Source organism: Meleagris gallopavo, chromosome Z (assembly GCF_000146605.3).
Source record: "Meleagris gallopavo isolate NT-WF06-2002-E0010 breed Aviagen turkey brand Nicholas breeding stock chromosome Z, Turkey_5.1, whole genome shotgun sequence".
Taxonomy (NCBI): Eukaryota; Metazoa; Chordata; class Aves; order Galliformes; family Phasianidae; genus Meleagris; species Meleagris gallopavo.
In genome coordinates this window covers 63,105,942-63,129,254 of record NC_015041.2, presented here as the reverse complement: position 1 = coordinate 63,129,254, position 23,313 = coordinate 63,105,942, and the positions used below count along the sequence as shown (strand labels likewise).

General features: G+C 46.1%; 1 protein-coding gene across 1 annotated transcript; it reads left to right on the top strand.

The window, feature by feature from the left end:
* Positions 1-194: 194 nt before the first annotated feature.
* TBC1D2 (TBC1 domain family member 2) lies at positions 195-19,999 on the top strand. The gene is made up of 13 exons (XM_010726178.3): positions 195-2,188; positions 2,836-2,968; positions 3,833-3,974; positions 5,829-5,950; positions 7,887-8,062; positions 8,871-9,257; positions 10,066-10,176; positions 11,814-11,995; positions 13,586-14,056; positions 15,682-15,802; positions 17,748-17,933; positions 18,577-18,698; positions 19,423-19,999. The coding sequence occupies exons 1-13, from the start codon at positions 1,778-1,780 to the stop codon at positions 19,622-19,624; spliced, it is 2,766 nt and encodes a 921-aa protein (XP_010724480.1). The 5' UTR covers positions 195-1,777; the 3' UTR covers positions 19,625-19,999.
* The last annotated feature ends 3,314 nt before the right edge of the window (positions 20,000-23,313 follow it).

The following is a 23,313-nucleotide window of genomic DNA, read 5'->3' as shown; positions in this document are numbered from 1 at the left end:
CTGTCAGGGGGAAGTTGTTTGCTGTGAGAGTGGTGAGGTGCTGGAACAGCTGCCCAGAGAGGCTGTGGATCCCCGTCCATCCTTGGAGGTGTTCAAGGCCAGGTTGGATGGGGCCCTGGGCAGCCTGGGCTGCTGTGAGATGTGGAGGTTGGTGGTCCTGCATGTGGTGGGGGGTTGGAGACTCGTGATCCTTGAGGTCCCTTCCAACCCTGGCCATTCTGTGTGCTGGTAGGGAAGCTTGAGGCTGCTGCTGCTTCTTGATAGTGGTTTCCTTGCACCAGTTGAAATTAGCCTGGAAATTAAGCTTCTGAGGTGGCACCTACATAACGTGCTTATTCCTGGCATTTGTATTTTCAGCAGTAGGAGAGTGAGTAAAATAAGTGAATAAAAAAGAGAAAAAAAAACCTGAGCATTCTGTAGCTTTCTGAAAAGCAGATGAGTGAATGGGAGGAAGCAGCATTAAAGGAATGAAGCTTAAACAGCACTAACGTCTGTAAGTCTGTGTCAGTAAGGAGGATGTTGTTCCTAAAAGCATGAGCTTGGCCAGTGTCTTTTTTGTACTCCTCTGAATTATCCCCATTGACCTGTTGTCATTACACCTCTGGTTCAGTGTTCAGCGGTTTTGTGGTTGCTGTTGGATTCCCACTAATATGTATTTGCTTACATATTTGCTTCTGATACTTTTTAAACTGAAGCCTCTGGCAGGCTTTTCATTAGGTGAGCCTTAAGATAGGCTTTTATTTAACAAAAAAGAAAAAGACACTCCGTCAAGTTTGTAATAGGTGTTATTTTGGGGTGTTGTTATTTTTGTTATGCAAGGACCACTGGACATTGTTAAGTGCAGCTGTGAGCAAAAAGTCATTTCTCCCTAATTTGCCCACAAATGTGTTAGGTTTGCCACCCTAGCACACAATCAGAATTCATGTGGATGTGAACCCATGTAGTCAGGTACAGTTTTGAAGCTGACCCTGTCTCTGAGAGGAGGATGGGGCTAAGAATCTACCCGAATCCCTTCCAGTCTTGTTTTTCTATTTTTCTTTTGCATATTGCATTCCCTACAGAAACCCAGCAGGCTTCTTTAGGCAATGGAATAACCAAGTCTGTGTAATAGAAATCACAGAATCTCTGGTGCGTAATCCCTCAGGTGAGGCCTGCTGAATAAGACCCAGGACACGATATGCTGGCTTTTTAACAGCATTCTTCAGCTGACATAAGTATAAGGATGGATTTTTCTCCAGGTGCTGTGGTTTAAAATATTAGTTTAGCATGCAGTGACAAGCTTACCTGAAAGCCACTGACCTGAGTTGGTGTCCCGAGGAGGTTGTTACCTTGTTTTCTGCAGCTAATACTTAATATTCTTATTTCTGACTTCAAATGCCCCGTCTGTTGCTATTGACTTGAAATGCCTGCAGGATGTACTTGTTTTTCACCTGAAAGATTGTAGTGGTTTCTCTGCTGCTAGTAGATACTGTTTAGGAATTGTAGACAGCAAACTGAGATGTAGAGGTCATTGGAGCTCAGGAAGGGAAAGAGTGATGACCAATATTAGACACTGGGAACCTCTGATGGGTAATTTGAAAGCCAGGGAATGTGGTGGTGTGGGGGGTTGTTTTTTTGTTGCTTTGTTTTTTTTGTCATACATGAGACCTAAGCATATTCCTCAGTTTTGTCTTCTGCAGGTTGTAGAATAATGTTGATATAGTTGGTATCTGCTGTACCTCATTTACCTGGAGATTTTCTTGTTTCAATTTGATCCTGAGTGTATTTCCTGAAAGAGATGAAGAAAGGACCAGGAAGTGGTGCTTGTCCCAGTGCTGGAGTTCCAGACGAGATAACAGAGCCAAACTCAGATGGCAGTAGGAGCAACGGAGACTCAGCAAAAAAGGAAGATGTGCTTCCCTTTCCTGGAGAACTGGAAAATATACCGCTGAAACCCAGCAGCGAAACACACAGAAAAAAACTCTGTGGCTATTTAAACAAGCTAGGCATTAGGGGTCCAATCAAGACCTGGAAGTCTCGGTGGTTCATTTATGATGAAAATAAATGCCACTTACTATACTACAGGACTGCACAGGACATCAACCCTTTGGGCTCTGTTGATCTCTCCAGTGCTAGCTTTGACTGCAAAGTAGAAAGTGATGAAGGGGTTTTTGAGATCAGAACACCAAACAGAGTTTTTACTTTAAAGGTAAGAGGCAGCACCTTCATTTGAGGGCTGTTACAAAACATTCCCCATTAGGACAGATACATCTCTGTAATGTACTTCAGCCTGAGTTTTGTGTTAATCCTCTCAGCCTGGACTGTTACCTTGTAGACCTAAGTTCCTTGCTCTGTTTTTGTGAGGCTGGGTTTCCCTTACTGAGATGGCTTTTCTTTAACAGAATAGGTGTAAAAGCCAAACTGGGTGCTGAACTGAAGTAATTTGAGAGTCCTGCACCCATGCAGGACTTATTGAATAGAAATGAGCTCCTCTGTCTGAAATGGTTCCTGCAGCAGGAAGCTTAGATTCTGATCTTTGTGAATGTCTCTATTAAGAGAATTCTGTTCATGATTCCCACCTAAAGTAATCTTAACATTTCTGCTCAGTCTTGGAACACAGTAAACCAGAAATGGTTAGAATTTGGTCAGTTATCCACTAAGGTTCTATTGGTAAGGCCATGCTGAAGATTTACGTTGTCTTTCCAAATTAAGACTTGGGACTGGAGAATGTAGCATAAGCATGACTCAGCTGGCTTTTATTTTTGCCAACATGGGCAGAGCAGTCATTGTTAGCCCTACAGATTATGTCTTATGGTGTTAAGATTGCCTGCTTCTTCCTGTTTTCTCTTATCTTAGGCAATCAGCAAACAGGCAATGATGTACTGGCTGCAGCAGCTACAAGTGAGACGTTGGGAATTTTGCAGTGCTCAGAGCAGATTTCCTGTGGGCAGCTCCCAGCTTGTAAATGAACCTCTAGTTGGCAGAATAAGTAAGTGTCACGTATGTCATCCCTTCATTTGCTTTCAGCCTCCGAGTGGTGAGTGTTGCTCCTCATCTCTAAATGGGAGGAGGCGCTGCCCAGGTATTTAAATGCATGTGCCAACTGTCACTGCCTGGTTGGTGTTTGGAGGTCGTGGTCTTGCTGGAGATGAATATGAATACACTGTCTCTTGATCTGCCACAGCATGTGTTAGGCAATATTCAGGTATCTTATGGTTGTGAATCCCCTCTTAGCTTTCCTCACATGCATGAGGCCTGCATATTTGGTGGTGTCCCTTTCCACTGTGAAGTATGCAGTAAGCAAGTCCTGTAGTGGTGGAGGAATAAAGGTGCACGTTTCTAGCAGTTTGAGTATAGAGGCCTGTGGATCTGTGGAGGGCAGCGTCAGAGCATATATTTAGCTATGACTAGCACTGGATGTTTTATTTAAAGCAACCAACCTGCTCCCTGCTAAGTGTCTGCTTTAAATACCCTGACATTTTACTATCGTAAGTAGTAGTACTATAACAAAAAGTATTTGTGAACGGTTACCCCTACGCATTAAGAAACACTGTGACTGGAGTAGGGAACAGCAATAACTCTGCTCTTTATCTGTTTAGAGGGTTGAATTTGATTTCTTAAGGTCTTTCCCATGTACAAGTGCTTGAAGCCACTTGGTAGAAATTACCTGCTCAGGGACTACTTGGAACCTTCTGTAATTCCATCTTATATAAGGGAAACCTGCTCTGCTCTGCTGCTTTTGTTACTGACGTGTAAGAAAATGTTGTGGTTCTTAAGTTACGCTGAGGGGTCAAAGTCTAATGAAAGACTGCCTTGGACACTTGCCTTTATGTTTCGGTTTGTTTCCATGTAGATGTTGCTGATGATGAGGGCTTTCTGCCTCCAGTCAAAACGCCAACAGAAGTGGTGGGTTTACAGGCAGCCTCTTTGCCTGCTCCCCAAACAGCTACAACTTTGCAGAACATCTCCCTTAAGCACCCTTGGACGGAGATACAGTAAGTGCATGAGGAGAGTTGCAGTGCAGTTCACATGCCCCTCTGTGCGTTACTTGCTTATTTATATTCTTTGAATTTTCTAGGTAGATAAACCATGAAGCAGTTTTATGAAGAAACAAACTTTATGTTGGAGCTTCTGTGACATCTGCTTGTTATAATGTGTTTCACAAGATCTAGCTGTCTTGCAAAAGATCCTAGAGGCAGAATCACAGCTTGATTTAAGTTTTCCTAGGTGCAGCTAATGGTTTGCTTATTTTCTGTGGTGCATCTGCACATTGCTCTTAGAAGGACTGTGGGGCAGGTTGTTCTATACTCTGTAGGTTAGCAGTAGAAGCCCTTTCCAGTGGCTTGGAAGGATCTTGGTACTTTGCAGAGCAGGTACTTCAAGCTCAAGGCATTTGAGTCTGTAATAAAGCCTTGACACTACACAGGTTGCTGACCTTGGCTGAGTTTCAGACATGTGAGTAGTCCCACTGCCTGCACTGATTTCATGTTTGTGATTGCAATTTGTGGCTCCATTGGAGTTTAAATATTACAATCCTTGAGCAGTTACTATTGCTCAGAGACAATCTGCACCAACATGTCCTTAAGCATACCCTCATCACTTATTTACATATAACCAACAGCATGCAGTTGGTCACAGGTGCCTGGCGCTTGCCAAATGTCTTTGATGGGGAGGTTGGCTGTAGTTTTGTATTGCTGCTGCTCTGGCTACAGTCTGATGCTGACAGGAAGAAAGACTTCCTAAGAGTACCTAAGGGTAGCAATCTCAGCTGTACTATTTTGCAGGATATGCATTCTTTCCTCTGCACTTTGATTAAAAATACTGTAATCGTAACTCCTCCCAAGCCTTACTTTTGTTAGCTTGAGTAATAATTGTTCTTTTCGTCCTCAGATCCAATTGTTACCTCGGTTCTGTGAACATTTCTACAGGCTCTGTTGTGTAGTATGTCTGGTTTCAGCTGATTTCTTCCAATTCCTGAGTTGTTCTGGTTTCATGGGGAAAACAGCGTAGCATGAAATAAAAGCAGGAAAATTGCATCAAATGAATGCCCACTGCAGCCTACAGAGAATGGAGGTCTGCTGATCTCTTCTGCCAATGTATTTGCTCAGATCAGAAACTCTAGAGCCTCACAGTAAAAAGGCAAAAAGAAGAATAATATTTAAGTCCCAGCTTCATTAACAGTAAAGACGTAGCTAACATTTTTTTGTGTGTGTGTATCAGAACAAGGGCTTATTTTCTTTCAGCTGATGGGAAGGTAGAAAACTTATGTAGAAATAGGTAGCTGTCTCACTTTCTTGTATAGGTTTTACAAAAAACACTGGCATGTTGCTGGTTCTTCATGATCCTGTGGAGACATCTTTTACTTCTGACAGCATCTGAAAGCAGCAACTGCAACAAGCAGTCTGTGATGGACTGCTTCTAGATCTGATAGCAGTTCTATTCCAGAATCTCTGTACTGTATCAAAGCTTATCAAATTAGTTGGCAAGGTTATTAAATGTGATTCAGATCACAGGACCTGTGCCAGCTTCAGCTGTAATTGTGGCAGTTTTGGCTGTGCTGTGGAAAGCTGAACTTCTGTTTCTGTCTGAGGGCTTCTGCAAGGAACTGAGCAAAAGGAAGAGAGGAGAGGGAGAGAAGGAAAGAAGAAATGATAGTGATTGATCTGTTGCCTTCTGTCCAGCCTTTATGTATAGGGCTGAAGGATGTGGAAAATCTGATTCACTTGGCTAAGCTGTGAGATGTGAGGAAGCATGATAAATGAGGAGAAGTGTGTCACTGGGTAATTCAAATATACACTGGCTGCAGGGTTCATTGTTCTGTTCACTGTTTTAATCTCTTCTTGTTTCAGAAACACTGTCTACAATATCTGTGGCTCCAAGCAACTCTGGGGGAATGATGGGAATGTTTTTAACTTCAGTAAATTCCAGGAGCACCCTGAACAAGAGGCAGAAGTGGAAGCACAGTGTACAGGTGCCTGTTATTGAGATGTGTATGGATATGACATAATTTACTAGTGAGTCAGGCTTAGCAGAAAAGTGAAGGATAGAGTGGCAAGTAGTTCTGGGACATGAAAGCTTGACCATGTTGTCTCCCCTCTTCCTTCCTGAGCGTTGCTAGCACAAGAAAGACTCGTTTTGCTCTGCTTTAGGCTGTATCTGTTCGTCTCTTACCTGTGGAATCTTTTTCCAGAGGCAAAATGATAAACCATGTTGCTAGCCCATACTATTTCTTTGAGTTGGAAATTAAACTTCTGTACAGTCTCATTCTCCTCAACCCTTTCTTCCCAAATATAGGGTGGAGTTGCTGAGTTTAGTATGTGTTCTCCACATATGCTAACTGTCATTTGCTGTGGGCAAAACAGGTGGGGTGAAAGGAGGGTTACCAGGTACCATAAAACATTATTTATTCTGGGGGCACCTATGATTCTGATCCCTGCCATTTGTGAAATCCCAGCAGGTCAATGTTTCTTATCCTGTGTGTCAGTCTTCTAGTTGGAGCTGTTGTGAGTTCCCTCATAGCAAGACATAGGAGTCTGTAGCAAGAAACTCAGTTATGAAGGAAGGTTATGGAGCGGATTGTATTGAGGAAGATCACGCAGCATATGCAGGACAGCTGGGGAATCAGGCCTAGCCAGCATGGGTTCACGAAGGGCAGGTCCTGCTTGACCAACCTGGTCTCCTTCTATGATCTAGTGATCCATCTGGCAGACGAGGGAAAGGCTGTTGATGTAGTCTACCTAGACTTCAGCAAGGCCTTTGACACTGTCTCCCAGAGCATTCTCCTGCAGAAGCTGGTAACCCATGGCCTGGACACGTGCATTCTTGGCTGGATAAGGACCTGGCTGTAGGGCTGGGCCCAGAGAGTGGTGGTGAATGGAGCTAAATCCAGCTGGCGACTGGTCACCAGTGGTGTTCCCCAGGGTTCAGTGCTGGGGCCTGTCCTCTTCAATATCTTTATTGATGACCTGGATGAGGTGAGGGCACTGAGTGCACCCTCAGGAAGTTTGCAGATGACACCAAGTCGGCTGGAAGTGTGGATCTGCCTGGGGGTAGCGAGGCCCTACAGAGGGATCTGGACAGGCTGGATCGCTGGGCTGGGGCCAGTGGGATGAAGTTCAACAAGACCAAATGCTGGGTCCTGCACTTTGGCCATAACAACCCCAGGCAACGCTACAGCACTGGGGGAGAGTGGCTGGAAGACTGCATAGAGGAAATGGACCTGGGGGTGTTGATTGATGCTCAGCTGAACACGAGCCAGCAGTGTGCCTGGATGGCCAAGAAGGCCGATGGCCTCCTGGCCTGCATCAGATGCAGTGTTGCCAGCAGGCACAGGGCAGTAATTGTCCCACTGTACTCAGCTCTGGTGAGGCCGCTCCTCGAGTACTGCGTTCAGTTTTGGGCCCCTCACTGCAAGAAAGAATTGAGGCCCTGGAGCGGGTTCAAAGAAGAGCAACAAAGCTGGTGAGAGCTCTGGAGCACAAGTCTTATGAGGAGTGGCTGAGGGAGCCGGCATTGTTCAGTACGGAGAAGAGGAGGCTCAGGGGAGACCTCACTGCTCTTTGTAACTGAAGGGAGGTTGCAGTAAGCTGGGGGTCAGCCTCTTCTCTTATTAACTGGTGATAGAACTAGAGGGAATGGCTTCAAGCTGCGCCAGGGGAGATTTGGCTGGATGTTAGGAAATACTGCTGCTCTGACACAGTGGTCAGGCACTGGGATGGGCTGCCGGGGGAAGTGGTGGAGTCACTGACCCTGAAGGTGTTCAAGGAATGTTTGGATTTTGTTTTGAGGGACATGGATTAGTGAGTACTATTGGAGATAGGTGGATGGTGGGACTGGATGATGTTGTAGGTCTTTTCCAACCTTGGTGTTTCTGTGATTCTGTATAAATTAACTCTGTTTCCTTTCAGTGAAGGAGACCCCAGAGGATGGGAAGATGGAGTCTAAGTTGAACTTGTTTAGGAAAGCCAAGTGGGTGAACAGTAGCTTAACAGAAGAGCAACCCCGGGAGAGGAACTCAATGGATAAAGTGAACGTCCTACAGCAACAGATGCTGACACTCACAGAGGAGGTCAAGTCACAGAAGGTGAGCGCGGTGAAGAATCTGCTGCCTTTAAGGGCCGGACCCTGAAAGTGTTCACAGGGACTCCCTGGACCTTGGTGTTGCTGTAAGGCTCAACAGGCACTCAGCTGAAGCTCCTAGTGTCACCCTTGTGTACATAACCCGATGGTGTCCAGCACGAGGAGAGCACAGATGTCCATCAACCACTGCTAGGAAACATATCTAGCAGACAGGTTGGAAAAGAGAGGTTAAAAAAAAATCCAGGTGTGTTCTGCAGTTGTCATGCTGGTGTATGTTATTTAACAGATGTATGAAGTACAATCTTGGATAGGTATCATGATGCTGACAGGACCTGCCAGATTGAGTTGTTGTGCTTTTTTTGAACAACAATCCACCATTAAGATGGGATGTGACTGCAGAAGCCCAGCACATGGGTCACTGCAAGGCCTTTCTCTCCTGAGTGACAGTGCCAGACTCCCCAGTAATGCTAGTATCTCTTCCAGAAAAAGAGACAAGAGAGCCAGATCCCATGGTGGGTAATTGAGTTACACCCTTGATTTGGTTCCTTAAATGTCTGAGACAGCAGAGCATGAATCAGGGGCACAGTGCTGGAGCAAGCTTTCATATGGCTTGGAGTGAGGGAGCAATTCTGCAGTGCGAAAGCTGAAATGAATACAGCAATTTCCATTCAGTTTTCTTTCAGAGAGGAGTCAGTTTTGAAATCCTGAGGATCTTTAGCTGTTCACTCATTACTAGGCAGGTCTGTAGTGTCCTGGGCAGTGCCCTGGCAGCACTGTGAGGTAATCACTGTGAGTTTGCTTTCTTTTTCCAGGAGTTGGTTAAGCTTCTCCACAAAGCCCTGGAGGCAGCCCAGCAGGAGAAGCGAGTATCTAGCATGTATCTCACTGCAGCAGAAGATAAGGACAGGCTGGAGTTAGTGCGCCACAAAGTAAGACAAATTGCAGATCTCACCAGTCGACTGGAAGCTCTTGAGCAGGAAAAGAAGGAACTTGAGCAGACGCTTGCTCTGAGAGACAGCCATATCCAGGAACTCAAAGAGCATGTGCAGCTTCTGATGGAGAAGAATCATGCCAAACAGCAAGTCATCGTGGCCTTGACAGAGCAGAGGACCCAAGAACACTCTGATCCCCTGCAAGAAGCAAATGCTATCACTGCAGAGACACTGTATAAACAACAGGAGGAGATTGAGCACCTGAAGGTGTGTGGAGATGAGACAGTTTATTTGGGAGGTCCCATTCCTGTAACCTCCGGTTCAGTGGGAGATTGTTCCTAGTGGAAAGCACAGACTGTATTTCTAGTTCTATATGCATTAGAGACAGGGTGGGAGGGCCTCACCTGGTACTGATAGGGTTCTCAGAAGCATGTAGCTCAGCTTCAGCCAGGTAGAACAAAATACTGTTTTGATCTAGTTCTCGTTAACACTGAGTGCCTGCCTCTTTGTTCAATCTCCTGTTTCACTTACTGCAGTCTAACCTGCTGCCTTCACTGGCTCTGGTGTGTGCTTCCCTCTTGCAAACAGTTTCCCAACACATCTTAGTTTTTTCAAGTCCAGCCTGTTGTACTGTTACCACATACAGCATTATAGTGAACTGTTAGCATGGGGAGAATTGCCAAATGAGCCACTCTGTTGTGGGGAGAGTTTTTTCAGCCAGCTGTAGGGCTGAAGTCTGCATCCATTTCTTAAAAAACAGAAAACAAATATTCTTCATCTCAGTTAGCTGTTTCTTTAGCTTTCTGCCATCCAACTGTCTCTACGTTTTATAAGTGCATATTTTTCTAAGTACATTTAGCATTTTCCAAGTATCTTCTCTATGCATGATACTCCTATTTAATGTTGTGCCTTCATTTCCTTTGTAGACTGTATTTGTCCTGGAAAGTCCTGTCTTGTCTCCAGAACATGATGTTTTTGAGATTTTTTTTTTTCTTGTCCTTTACTTGTTCCATACCCAAGTCCCTTTAGGGGCCCTCATAAACTGTTCTTCTGTGACTGTTTTGTCTTGTGGCAGGATGATATTGATGCATACAAAACCCAGAACCAATTTCTCAATTCGGAGATCCACCAGGTTACTCGACTCTGGACAAGAGTTGCTGAGAATGAAAAAACCCTTCTGATGAAGGTGAGGCAAAATAGTTCTTTTTCCTTGGGTACACCTTTTTCTAAGTTCTGTCCATAGTGGGTGCTGGGATGATTTTGATACAAAAACTCACCTGGAAGAAATTTGCTTCCTATTTTTAATTTTAATTATTATTTTTAGTTTAATTTTCTTGCTTTGTATTGTTCCCAGATTAGATATAATTGTTTTCTTTCTCCAGTCAAAGTAAAATGCCTGCAAAGTTCACTCTTAGGGATGCTGAAAACTAACTCACATTCCTGTAGATTCAGCTGTACTTTTGGATACAATAAAGAAATTGCTATGCTAAGAGAATGAGAAGTTTCTTGAGACTTGGCAGGCTGACTAGGTCCTGGCTCGATCTAGTTTTGATTTCTGCACAAGGCCTGGTGCTGTCAGGTAGCAATTTTCTTAGATCCTGCAGCTAGTTGAGAGTTCATTTCTTTTTTTAGGCTCTGTTTTTATTTCTAGTGTTGTAAGTGTGCATAAACTAGTTATGCTTACACTTGTCTTTCTGGTCCTAAACTACTGCTTCAGGCTGGCATTTGTTCTCTAGGTTTTCCCTGGGTTTTCCTTACCAGATTTCAAGGAATGTCTCCATAGCCCTGTAAACAAGGCAAGCAGCTGCTTCTGAGGTGTTGTTGTCATTCTTTTATCTGTTTGCTTCCCAGTCTTTTGAAACCCAGTACACCTCAGCTTGTTCTTGTTCTCTGATCCTCCAATTGCTGTCAGCTTCAGAATGGAAGTAATCAGACTGAAATGCTCGACTTGAGGCAAAATGCTGATTAAAGTGGTAGTGTGACAGTGTCCTATGCTCTTTTCTGTCCACTTTCTATGCAGCCTAATTCTTTCTGTGATTCCTGTTTTGTTTTTAATTGCTGCTTCCCACTGAGCAGGTTTCTTCCTCGTGCTTCCTGTGAAACATTGATTAGGTGAGTTTTGTCACCTGTATGGCCTCAGTTGTGAATTGTGGAGTGGTGATAACAATCCTCATTTCCCTGTTTTCTTCCCCCTCTCCCGCTCCCCCCCTTCTTTTTTTTCCTTTCTGTATGTCCTCGAGTGTGGTGGTTTTGCTCTGTTGGAACTCAGCTGAGCTTCCTGTGCTTGAGAAATGTTGTATAGCAGTATGATGGTATGAGGTTGCTTGGGAGAGCACGTTCACTTTGTGATTCTGCTGTGTATTCTGAAGTTGTTGAGGTTCCAGCTCAGTCCCTTGAGTGGTGTGTATTTTCAGGGTGCAGCTCAGTCTATGGTAGAGAACTTGTCTAAGCAGCAGAGAAAAAGCCTGAAGAGAACTCAGATGCAGTGGTGGCTCTGATCTGTGCTGCCTGGGATATACACCCTGATATAATGCCACCCCCTGATGCAGTGCAGTAGGTAAGCAGGTGATGCTGAATTAAGCCTGCCATTCAAAAAGCAACTTCTGTTGTGTGCTTGCTTATGAAGCTTATGTTTGTTCATTGACAGTGGTGATTCATTCATAGCTGCACTTCATATGGCTGTAGAAAACTGTTGGATGTGTTTTCTGGGGTCTTGCTATTCAGGAGTCTTTGTTTTATGTGTGGGCCAGGCTAGCAACAAGCGGTGGTGATAAATGGAATACTGTCAACGAGCTACCTCATTCCTTCTTGTTTTGCCATCAGTGCGCCTATCTGCAAGCCCAGAACTGCCAGATGGAGAGCAAATACCTGATGGTCTTGCGGAAGCTGCAGGAGACTCTCTGTGGCCTGCCCAGCTCACATGCTGATTTGGTGAGGAACCTCATCCAGGAAGCACTCCAGTGGGATGTGAAGGAAGGAGCAGATCTGAACCTGAACCCTGTGAGGTAATAGGGAAGTACATGGGGAAATTCACACCCTTGCAGGAGTCTGTCAGTGGAGGGGAATTTGCAGGCAAAAAAGATCTGAGACAGCTGTGTGGCAGGAAATTGGAGCCATGACCTACAAGGAGAAGTAGAGGAAAAATGGTAATGTGGAAACCATGCACAGCTGATAGTAACACATCACTGCAGGAAGGGGAGTTAAAAATTATATAAACCCTGTCACTAACTAGTTACCTAAGAGGCTGACTCCCACCTCGCTACAGCTTCCTTTCAGACGGTTGTAGAGGGTAATGAGATCTCCTTTGAGCGGTCCTCTTCTCCAAATTAAACAAGCCCAGCTCCCCCAGCTGTTCCCATGAGTCTTGTGTTACAGACCTATTACCAGCTTTGTTGTGCTTCTTTAGACATGCTCCAGTGCCTCAGTGTCTTTCTTGTAGCAAGGGCCCCAAACTGAACACAGTACCTGAGGTGCAGCCTCACCAGAGCAGAGTACAGAAATGCATGAGAGCCCCCCTGGGAAGTAGAGAATATTTATTCCTCGGAGTTTTCTAGACCCATTCATACAAAGCCATGACTGCCCTGTTTCTAGTTGTGGGTCAGTCTTGCAGTAAGGGGTGGGGCTGGACTGCAGACCTCAGGGTGCTCTGCTAATAGTGCTGCTGAGGATCTTGCATTTGTGGTTATGCTATTCTACACAGTTACTGCCCTAGTTTCATAGCAGATTCTATTACATCTGGTTGATTAGATTCAGATTCTCCAGATAGCCCTAGAAGTCTAAGGCCAGGCTTGGACTCTCTGCCAATTCACTTGGTCAATGCCAGCCTGGTTCTGGATGTGGGTGTGTGGCTCTTGAGATCAGGAAGTATTGAGGTGGAGGTGAATTGTAATCCCTTTACCTCCCCACGTTAGCTGAGATTAAAGCTATATTAATTTGAAATTAATAGATATGATAGATGTATGTTAGAAAAGATAAAACAAGCATGGACATGGACTGACTTGTTTCCTGTGCAATCTATGGTAGGGTACCTGCTTTAGCAGGGAGTTGGACTTGATGATCTCTTCCAACCCATGTGATAGCTTGGAAGTAGCCCTGACTGTGGATTGAGGGTGCCCAGACCCTCAACAAGCACTACTATATGCATTTCTGGAGTTCTCTGATTAGAAAGAGATTTCCATTGTGCACGGAAGACATCTGAAGGCGCTGTTAGTCTCTATTCTTTGTTCTGATGCTCTGAAGCATTTGCAGTCCCAAACTATCTCTGTCCTAAGACAGAGAAGATAAGCGGGTTGAGCAAAATGCTACCTTGTGTGTAGGAGAACAGATGGGTTGAGTAAAGAGGTCTGTTGGGGTCAGACTGCAGCTCAGAGCAAAGCTACACTTGAGTTCATCTGCCTGTCTATGCTATTGGTGCAGGCTACCACTTGTCTTCATGGTTCTGTGTCAGCAGACATAGTAGGCTCACGCACACAGCTGCCAGAGAAGCACAGGAGAAGTACCTGTGCTCTGGCATGGGTGACAGGAGCATGGCAGTGGCCCTTGACACAGAGGCCAGAACTGGCCTTTGAATTAACCTCTGCCTTGTGCCCTTCCAGTGAGTACGACGAGTACGGGTTTATGACTGTACCTGACTACGAAGTTGAGGACTGGAAACTTCTGGCCAAAATTCAAGCCCTGGAGATGAAGTCCAACAACCTGCGGAGCCAGGAGGTAGTGGAGAAGCCCCTTCGTGACAGGTGGAATAGCATTGGAGAGCTGAGTCCCTCTGCAGAGCTGAAAAGCCTTATAAGAAGTGGCATTCCTGTGGAGCATCGGCAGCGGGTCTGGAAGTGGATTGTCAGCCAGCACTGCAGCTATCTGCCTGACCACTACCAGGGCCTGTTAAGACAGAGCAAGAGCACTGAGCACCCTGCCTGTCGGCAGATTGAGCTTGACCTGCCCCGGACACTGACCAGCAACAAACATTTTTCATCTCCCACTTCCCATCTCATCCCCCAGCTCCGAAGGGTGCTTCTGGCATTCTCCTGGCACAATCCTGCCATTGGATACTGCCAGGGACTGAACAGGTGAGGAACCAGGTATGCTGCTTCTTCATGGGAGAGCACTGAGATGGTGTAGATACTTTCTCTAGGCTATGATTCAAACAGTCCCAGGCTCCTCCCTCTCTCTAGAGCTGTACTAGCTCTAGATATTTTCCTGCTGTGGAAAATATTTCTGCATATGGTTGTTTTTTTTCTACCCAGTGTTATTGCTGCACTGTAGCCAGCAACAGAATGCATGTCTTCCTATTATGTAACTTACAGAGGAAAAGCTATAGGAGCTGGAGTGATGCAGTCTCAGGCTAATGTCACGAGATATAGGCTGAATCTGTGAGTCGTAATGTGCTCAGAAGAACACTCTGGTGATTGCTTTAGTCTGGTGATAGTCAGAGGAAGTGTTAGGAGGTGCTAGGAGTTGGAGCAGATGACACATGAGGAGAAGCTAAGGAAATTGATCTTGTTGTATCTGAAGAATTACAGAATGAAAAGGAACCTTAAAGGTTATCTAGTCCAACTTCTCTGCAATGAACAGGGACACCTACAGCTAGATCATGTTGCTCAGAGCCCCATCGAGCCTAACCTTGAGTGTCTCAGGATGGGCATCCACCACTTCTTTGGGCAGTTTGTACCAGTGCCCCACCACCTTTATTGTCAACAACTCTTTCCTTATAGCCAATCTAAGTATCTCCTCTTTTAGTGTGAAACCATTTTCCCTTGTCCTGTCACAGCAGCTCTTGCTGAAGAGTCTGTCCCCTTTGTTTGTATAGCCCCCCCACTTTAGAGGCTGGAAGGCCACCACCAGGTCTCCTGGAGCTTTCTCCTCTCTGAGCTCTGTGAGGCTCAGGGAATCTAAAAGCTTCTTTCACTTCCCAAATTTTAGCTACAGAAAAGATTAAAAAACAGACCTCTTGAAAGTGCGCAGCCTACAAAAAGAGGCACTAGTCACTAGCTGCAAGAAGGAAGTTTCCGGCTGTACGCTTTCATGTGAGGAAAATCTGTGTAAGCCATTCCTATTGCTCTTCAGGTGGTCTTCAGAAAGACATTTTCTATTCCAGAAATCCTTTGATATTAGATGTTATAGAATTATAAAATGGATCAGATTGGAAGGAACCCTTAAAGATAATCTAGTTCCAGTCCGCCCTGCCCTCCCTGGGATACCTTCCACCAGATCATGCTGCTGAAAGTCTGATCCAGCCACTGTATGCTTCCCCAGCCTTGAACTCTTCCCATCTAGCTAAAGGGAGATAAGTCAGAGCTAAGGGGAATAAGAGTGGATGGATGGGAGGATGAGGTGAGCCGCATCACATAATATGAAATGTCTCTAAGCTGTTCCCTATGTTGAAATAGCCATAATCAGCACACTTTGCTAAATGCAAGGATCTCTACAGAACATTCCATTAGCTTGGGAGCCTGGTTTTGTTGCTGAAGCTGTTTTTGATGCTTCCTGTTTGCTGACAGAAGCACACAGGAAAGGAAGGCATAGACCCTGGTTTCCTTCAGAAGCCTGCAGAACAGATCATTCTCTGACCAACTGTGCTCCCTCACAGAGCTAGAGACAGGCCAGTAAGAGTTTTGGATTCTCCTGTTCCTGTGTTGGACTGTGTCTCCTCCTGCAGTGTTCTATTGCCTCGCTTTTCTTTTGTTCATCACAGATTGGCAGCTGTTGCCCTGTTGGTCCTGGAAGATGAGGAAAATGCTTTCTGGTGTTTGGTCCACATTGTGGAGAACCTAATGCCAGCAGACTACTACAGTGACACTCTGATAACATCACAGGTGAGCTGGCCACCCCCCACTACTGCTTTTACTACTCTGGTGTGGTGATTTACAGTAAAGGGTTAAAAACAAGTAGTCAGCTTGGAATGCGTTTGACTTCTGACAGTTGACATCACCTTGTAGTTCCTTCCATAACAGTTATAAAGTCGTTTAAGAAATGTGGCACCACTCCTGAATAATCACTTGGATGTCAGGTTAGTCAGGAGAGAGGTGCCCATTAACTGCAGTTATTTATTGCAAGGAGGACCCAGTGAAAGTGAAGTAGCTAAATCTGACGTGTACAATCAAATATGAAGAAAGTGTCTTTTTGGAAACTGCTCTCCATCTTTGGACTGCCCTGTGCAGATGAAGGAAGGCAATGGAAGTTTAGTATCAATTGTGCTTCAGTTTAGGATCAAAGGCAGTTTAATTCTGGCTTTGGAACTCCCTGCATATCAGAAGGTGCTGTGGCCATTTGATATAAAATTCTGTGTTACCCTCCTGTTTAAAAGTCAGTGGATTTCAAAGTTTTCAAGGTATGTTGTTTGGTATCATGGAATGGCCTGGGTTGAAAAGGACCACAATGATCATGTAGTTTCAACCCCCCTGCTGTGTGCAGGGTCATCAACCAGCAGCCCAGGCTGCCCAGAGCCACATCCTGCCTGGCCTCAAATGCCTGCAGAGATGGGGCATCCACAGCCTCCTTGGGCAACCTGTTCCAGTGCCTCACCACCCTCTGGCTGAAAAAATTCCTCCTAATATCTAACCTAAACTTCCCGTGTCTCACTTTAAAACCATTCCCCCTTGTCCTATTGTGATGCTGAATTGTTTGTTGGTGTTTACTGGGACAGGGCCATGCTGTTTCCCAAGTCTCTGGGAAACAAGTCTTTGGCCAGCCACAGAGACTTGGGAAGCAGCCAAATTATTGTGCAGACAGCAAAATGTCTGTGGGGTAGTGGTCGGTAGTGTTGACAGTGAAATCTGACAGACTGCAGCCAATACTTGAATAGTAGAGACTGCTAAGGAAGAAATGACAGGAGGCTCTCCTACATTTGCTGAGAAATGACCATCAGTGAGCCTTTTTTGGAAAGACTTCATGGCCTCATTTGGCCCCTGGAAATTTAGCCAAGATGCAAGTAAAGAGGCAAGTAAAGAGTCTTTGTGGGTTGGCTTTATCAAGTGAAAGCTGGCTGAGAATGTTAAGGTTTAGTTCTTGCAGATTTGAAAGATAAAAGCATATCACTTTGTCTGGTTTGTACTACAGGGCCAAAGGTAAGTAGGCTGACAGAACTGGTATAGTAATATGATACAGTATAGGGAAGGATCCAACCCTGGTCTTGCTTTGTGCACTTCCTCTCATAAAACCACAGCTTTTTTGAGATGAAGCCTTTATAACTTTGATTAAAGGATCTCACCAGCTGCGTTTTTGTGTCTAGCTTGTGCAGCTACAAGCAAAACAGACAGCAGTGAGTCCACAAAGAAGTGAAGTGAGAAGATTAGCTCCTTCTTGTGAAGACAGAGAGGGGTCATACGTATTCAGTCTATTAGGCCGTGTGCAGTCATTCAGACCTGGACATGCTTTTAGTCCCTGTTATTCAGCTGGTTTCTCATGACATCACAGAAAATAGCAGTAAGACTGATGTGGAAAGATGTGCCAGTGTTTTCCCTTGTGCCTTGGAGATGGAGAACTCTTGCCACTGTGTGAGAAGAGCACATTTCGGCACGTCTCAGCCCTGTTTCAGCTGCACGCCTTTCTATTGGTACCACGCAGAAGTTTGCTGCTCAGTAGTTAGGAAGGGCTGGGAGACAATGAGATTCTGTGCTCTTCCTATTTAGTCTATGAGGCAGCACCAGTGGCACCTGTAGGCCACTGTTCTGCTTCACTGTTCCTCTCCTTCACCACTAGGATGGTTTGTGCTTGCTAATCATTATTATTATTATTATTTTTCATTTTGGTCAAGTTTAGGTAGATCAGAGAGTCTTCAAAGACTTCCTGGCAGAGAAGCTGCCTCGCCTCATGGCTCATTTTGAGCAGTATCAAATTGATGTCTCACTCATCACCTTCAACTGGTTTCTGGTGGCCTTTGTGGACAGCTTGGTCAGTGACATCCTCCTGCGAGTGTGGGATGCTTTCTTGTATGAAGGAACTAAGGTAAAACCCTTAATCTAGGCCTTCTTTCTATCTGCATCACATCTGACATGACAGCAGATTGATGAACATTCGCATGTGTCACAGAGGTGTGGGCACGAGCCTCTTGCCCGTCTGCCTCTTCAGAGCGATGCCTTGATGTCTCCTCATCTTCTGTTGCTGTGTATTTGATGCCTGCAGGCAGATCTAGTCTTTGATACTGTGGGTGGTGCCATTTCTTGCCGCAGGTCTATGACATGGTCCCCTCTGCTCTACAACTCAGACACAGCTGAGAGTGGACAGATACAGGGATCGGAAAATGGGCAGAGATTTAATATTCCTGAAAATAACTGTGAATTTTGCACTGTCCCTCTGCATAGAGAGAACTGGAAAACCCTTGTGAGATTAGTTTTAGGGTCCTTTTGGAGGCTCTGATATGCTCTAGTGTTGTAAATTAGCTTACAGGAGGTTGTTCTCTTGGTTTGTTCTTTTGGGTTTAGCTCTGTGCTTCTTTAGGCCCGCCCTAAAGCAGCCTACTGAGTACAAGAAAAGCCCAGCAACCACATGTACTGTAGTATGTATCCCTTACCCTGTGTTTTAAGCCACGAGAGCCTGATCCCTCAGTTGCCTAAGTCTTTGCCAACTTAAATGCCTTTCAACTTTCCAGGTGATTTTCCGCTATGCTCTTGCAATTTTTAAATACAACGAGGAGGAAATCCTAAGAATTCATGACAGTGTGGAGATCTACCAGTACCTACGTTTTTTCACAAGGATGATTGTGGATGGCAGGTAGGACGGACTGTGAGGTGTTGTCGTCTCATATCTTAGGCCTGTACTTGTTCATCTGTTACATCAACCAAAAAAGAGATGTGACTACCGTGTTAACAGATGCATACATCAGCATGTCAATGGGACGTAGAGCTATGTGCCTCTTTTTTGACTATTCCTGCATGCTATTACTTAAGGCCTGCGTGGCTTGGACAATGTCATGCTACAACAGGCCTGGCCAGAACGCTTGGGTTAGCCCTCTTTTTCAGCAGCTGGAACTTGGCAGTCCTGCCTGGGTTTCTTACAGCTGAAATGATCAGGGTTTTTGGGAACACAGTGCTGCTCGTGGCCTTTAACAGCACCAAGTGCTTAAGAATAACAGTTGTATAATCAGAAGAGCTGAGCAGAGGGACTATTCCTCCTCCAAGGAAGATGAGTCATCAGGGTTGGTCTTGGATAGTCCATCTCCTCACTGTGTGCTGCATACTTTAAATGTGTATTTTAAAAGGTTCCCTTGGTTTGTTGTTTGTGTAAGAAGCAATTGTCTGTGATTCCTTTATGGCTCTGCTGCTTGGTGACTGCTGAGCACAGAGGGCTGAAACACTTTCTGCAGCATCCTGGAGTAGTGAATAACAAGATGCACCAGAGAGGTTTGGTATGGGAAATCCCATTCTCCTAAACACTTAAGTATTCGTTACCATTTCAGACAGTAAAATGGGTTCACCAGGCCTCTTTTCCATTGTAGGAAGCTGATGAACATTGCCTTCAATGACTTAAACCCCTTCCCCATGAAACTGCTGAGGAATCGGAGGAGAATTCACAGGGCAGAGCTGGAGACAGAGCTGTGCGAGCTGGAACAGATCAAAGCAGCCTACGTAAAAGGGAGAGCAGAGCAGGGATCTCAAGGCTTGGAGGAAATCGTTAGTGAGGAGGAAGAAGAGATATAGCAAAGACGGAGCTCATCACTCCTCTTTCACCTTGTGGAAGGTCTAACAGCTATCTGTACTTGACAGAGAGAGAACAGATGCTTGTGAGGAGTTCATCTGCCCCTGGAAACAAGGCTGTAGATGTAGGACTATATGGGGATTTAGCCAGGCTTTGTGATAGATCGGAAGGTGTCATAGGAATTTTACCCATCCTACCCACCCTGTGCTGTGCAACTGAGGGATGCAGCTGTAGGATCTGTAGTAAATAATGGTTGTGGTACCACAGCATGATGCAAATGATCCAACCAGGCAGGGCATTTCTTAAAGAGGCTTGAAAGAGATTTTTCTGTGCATGTAAAATTACAAATAAATAAATAAACAAAGAGCATTTCCTCACTGGTACCTAAACTCCTTGGTTGGGAGGGGAACCTGCTTTTTCAACACACAGTGCCTTTAGTGGTTCACTTGCCAGGAGAGCGTGCACACAAACCTGCAGCTGCTGAGCCATGCTGCTCTCTCCAGGTTGGGCCTGAAGAAGGCCTAAAAGCTGGAGGACATCTTGCTATGGGGCTCAGGCTGGGACAAGTGAAATGAAATGTGGGAAGATGGAGTTGTCTCTCCAGTTTATTTTGATTCCTGTGAGAATCCATAGGGGCACAAGGTGTGTCTCTTGCCTGGCTGGAAAATGCTGGGAACTACCCCTCCTCTTTGTTTAGCTTTGAGCAGAGCCATCTGTGACAAACCGAACTGGCACTAGAGAGGTCTCATTTGCTGTGAAGCCAGCTGGCTATAGACATGGCATGGCAACTTGGACTGCTGGGGACAGCTGAGGGTCTTTTGACCCCAGCTGACCAGGATGAGTGCGTGGCCCTCTCTGCCTCTGAGGCACGCTTCTCCTCTACTAGGTTTCTTCACTGATGTCCCTGTCTCTGACATGCACTGAAAATCCACATGAATGTGTCCCTTCTGACTTGATTTCTATGAGGTTTTGAAGGGAATCCATCTTTTCTCTTTGCTGTGTCCAAGTTTTGAGGGTGGATGCTGCTTTGATGCATGGAATATGGCACGTTAGGGGTGAAGCTATTTGGACTAGATCACACACACACACAAAAAGTTACTATTTCCTGAATTAGCTGCTGGCCTCCATGGATCTAGTGCACCATAGTGCCTCTCCTGCCTCTAGCAAATGAGATCTGATCGCTTTCTCCTCTGCCCTGGGCCTGCCCTGTCCCTTGGGCCTGCAGCTCAGTCCTCCACAGACGCAGAGTTAGTCAAGTGCTTCAGATAAACACAGCTTTTTTCCCCATCCTGATTCTGCTGCCCTGCCTTCCTGCTGAGAGGTGCCTTATTCCAGGTGCATGCAGTGGGCCCTGCCCTACGGGGAGACGTCTGCTCTACATTTTTAGAAGGAGCAAATTGTACCTCCTCTAAACCTTGCGTGTTTAAAGTCATCCACGCTTGCAGAGAAAGGGAGAGGGAGCATTCACAGCCCGTGTTGCTCTCAGCCAGCTGGGCAAAAGCCAAAGCCACGGACAGTGGTGAGTGCAGCAACCTGAGGTTGGTAGAGCTGGGGTGTACAGCACGAGACAGAAGGACTCCAATCAGCCAGTTTTAAAGAACGACAGAAGTCTGAGCTGGCAGAGCCTTCCAGAGGCCGGCACACAGGATGAATTTACATTCAAATTGGAGCTGAGGTTCTGGGAAGAGTAAAAACCCTGCAGCAGATAGATGGACAACACCGAGATAGATCCACTGCGTGTCAGTAACACCTGTGCGCACTGACAGCGTGGGGTGAGAAGAAAGTCTTACCACGATATCTCAATCCTCTCTCCTCCCCCCCCCAAAACAAAACACAACAGTTTTAAAAGGATGCCATGTAACTAAACAAGCTCCAAAGACAGAAGGATTCTCTTTATAGCTGCTGGTGTAATTGACTCATAGATTTATGCATGCACACAAATACAGATTGTTGCTACTTTTGGCTTTGAAAAGCATCCTCTTTTAAATCATGGCATGGAAATTAGAAGTGCACTTAAAATTCTATTTTTATTAAGACTTCTTGGTTTTGCTCCACACGTAATGTTTAATGGCATTCCTCTGATTGTTAATCACCAATGCTTGGTGTATGACCACTGCTTCCTTCCTGAACTGTGGTGGAAATGGGATTAACTGCAAGGCCTCTGCCTAGCCAGCGTGCTCTCACAGCCCCTGCTCCTGTTCCCTCCTGCTCCACCAACTCTGATGCTCCTGAGCAGTGCTGGACTGAATCACTGGTGTCACAGGAGGTGAGCCCGATGTTTAACTTAGCTGTGTGCTGGTCCTACTGGCCTCGGTAAGACCTGTGGTGACGTGGATCCTGGGCTGTTATCTCTGCATGAAATTCATGAGGATACTTTGTGCTGCCACGGCCAGCTGTCATGGCTGGGAAACAAGAGTTTGAGATGGAGCCCCTGGAGTCCAGAAGTTCCACCTGCCTGCACTGGCACTTGTGAACTACACAGAACTCCTCTGCTGGCTCGGGAGTCCCCTGGGTTGACAACAGGTGGCTTCAGCCCTGATCTGAACCACCGTTACCTTCACACCCCTTAGCTCATCCCATGCTTGCAAAAATGCCAGCACACAGCAGAGCAATTCGATCTCCTCCTGTAACCTGGAGTGCTGCCCTGACAGAGCCAGGCCCAGGACTCTCTTTTCTGACTTGGGTTATTTTTTATTCCAAGCGAGGGCTTTTCTTCCAGGTAGAATGGCAGAGCAGAGAGTGAAGGCCTTGCCAGGGGAGGGGAGTGATAAGGCTCCATCACAGGACCTGCCTGCAGTGCTTGGGCAGTTTATGGCAATTTCTTATGGGAAAAGATGTTCCAAAAGCAAATTCAAATCAACACTTGTATTTTGCTTAATCCTCTGCTAGTTTAACGTTTTTCAACACACAAAAAATCTCTCGCATGTTGAAACTCCGAAAGGCCCACCAGTTTTGACAAGGGCAGTGTTTAAGTCAGTCTCAGAAGTCCATGCTATGCCTCCACACCATCTGCCAGCATTTGTGCACTGCAGCCAGTGACGTCCAGCATTGCAAGGCCGAAAATAATTACAGCAGGACAGGTAGAAACTAGGCAGGCCCTCGTTAAATAGCTCACACTGCCCAGGGCCCCATTCAGACTGGCCTGGGACACCTCCAGGGGTGGGCACCTAAAGCTTCTCTGGGCAGCTGTGCCAGCAGCTCACCCATCTCTTTTTTAGCATCTAACCTAAACGTCCCCTCTTTAAGTTTAAAGCCATTCCCCCTTGCCCTGTCCAACTGTGTAGAAAGTTGTTCTCTCGTTTATAAGCTCCCCTCAAGTCCTGGAAGGCCACAGTGAGCTCTCTCCGGAGCCTTCTCTTCTCCAAAGCCCAACTCCCTCAGCCTTTCACTGCAGGAGAGGTGCTCAGCCCTCAGATCATCCTGGTCCTCCTCTGGGCCCGCTTCCGAACTGCAGCATCCCGCCCAGGAGAGCGCGGTCCTGCAGGGCCGTCCCCGCCGGCTCAGCACAGAGCCGCCGCCGCGACAGACCGATAAGGCTGTGGGATGCGGACACGGGACGGAGCGATGTCCGCCGGGTAGCTGGCCAGGGACACGTCCTCCGCCTTGGGACTGACCTTGGGCACCGCCAGCTCCTCGCCGGGCCCCGCGGCACCAGACGTGGCCCCAGGGCAGCGGCTCTGTGGGAGCGGCG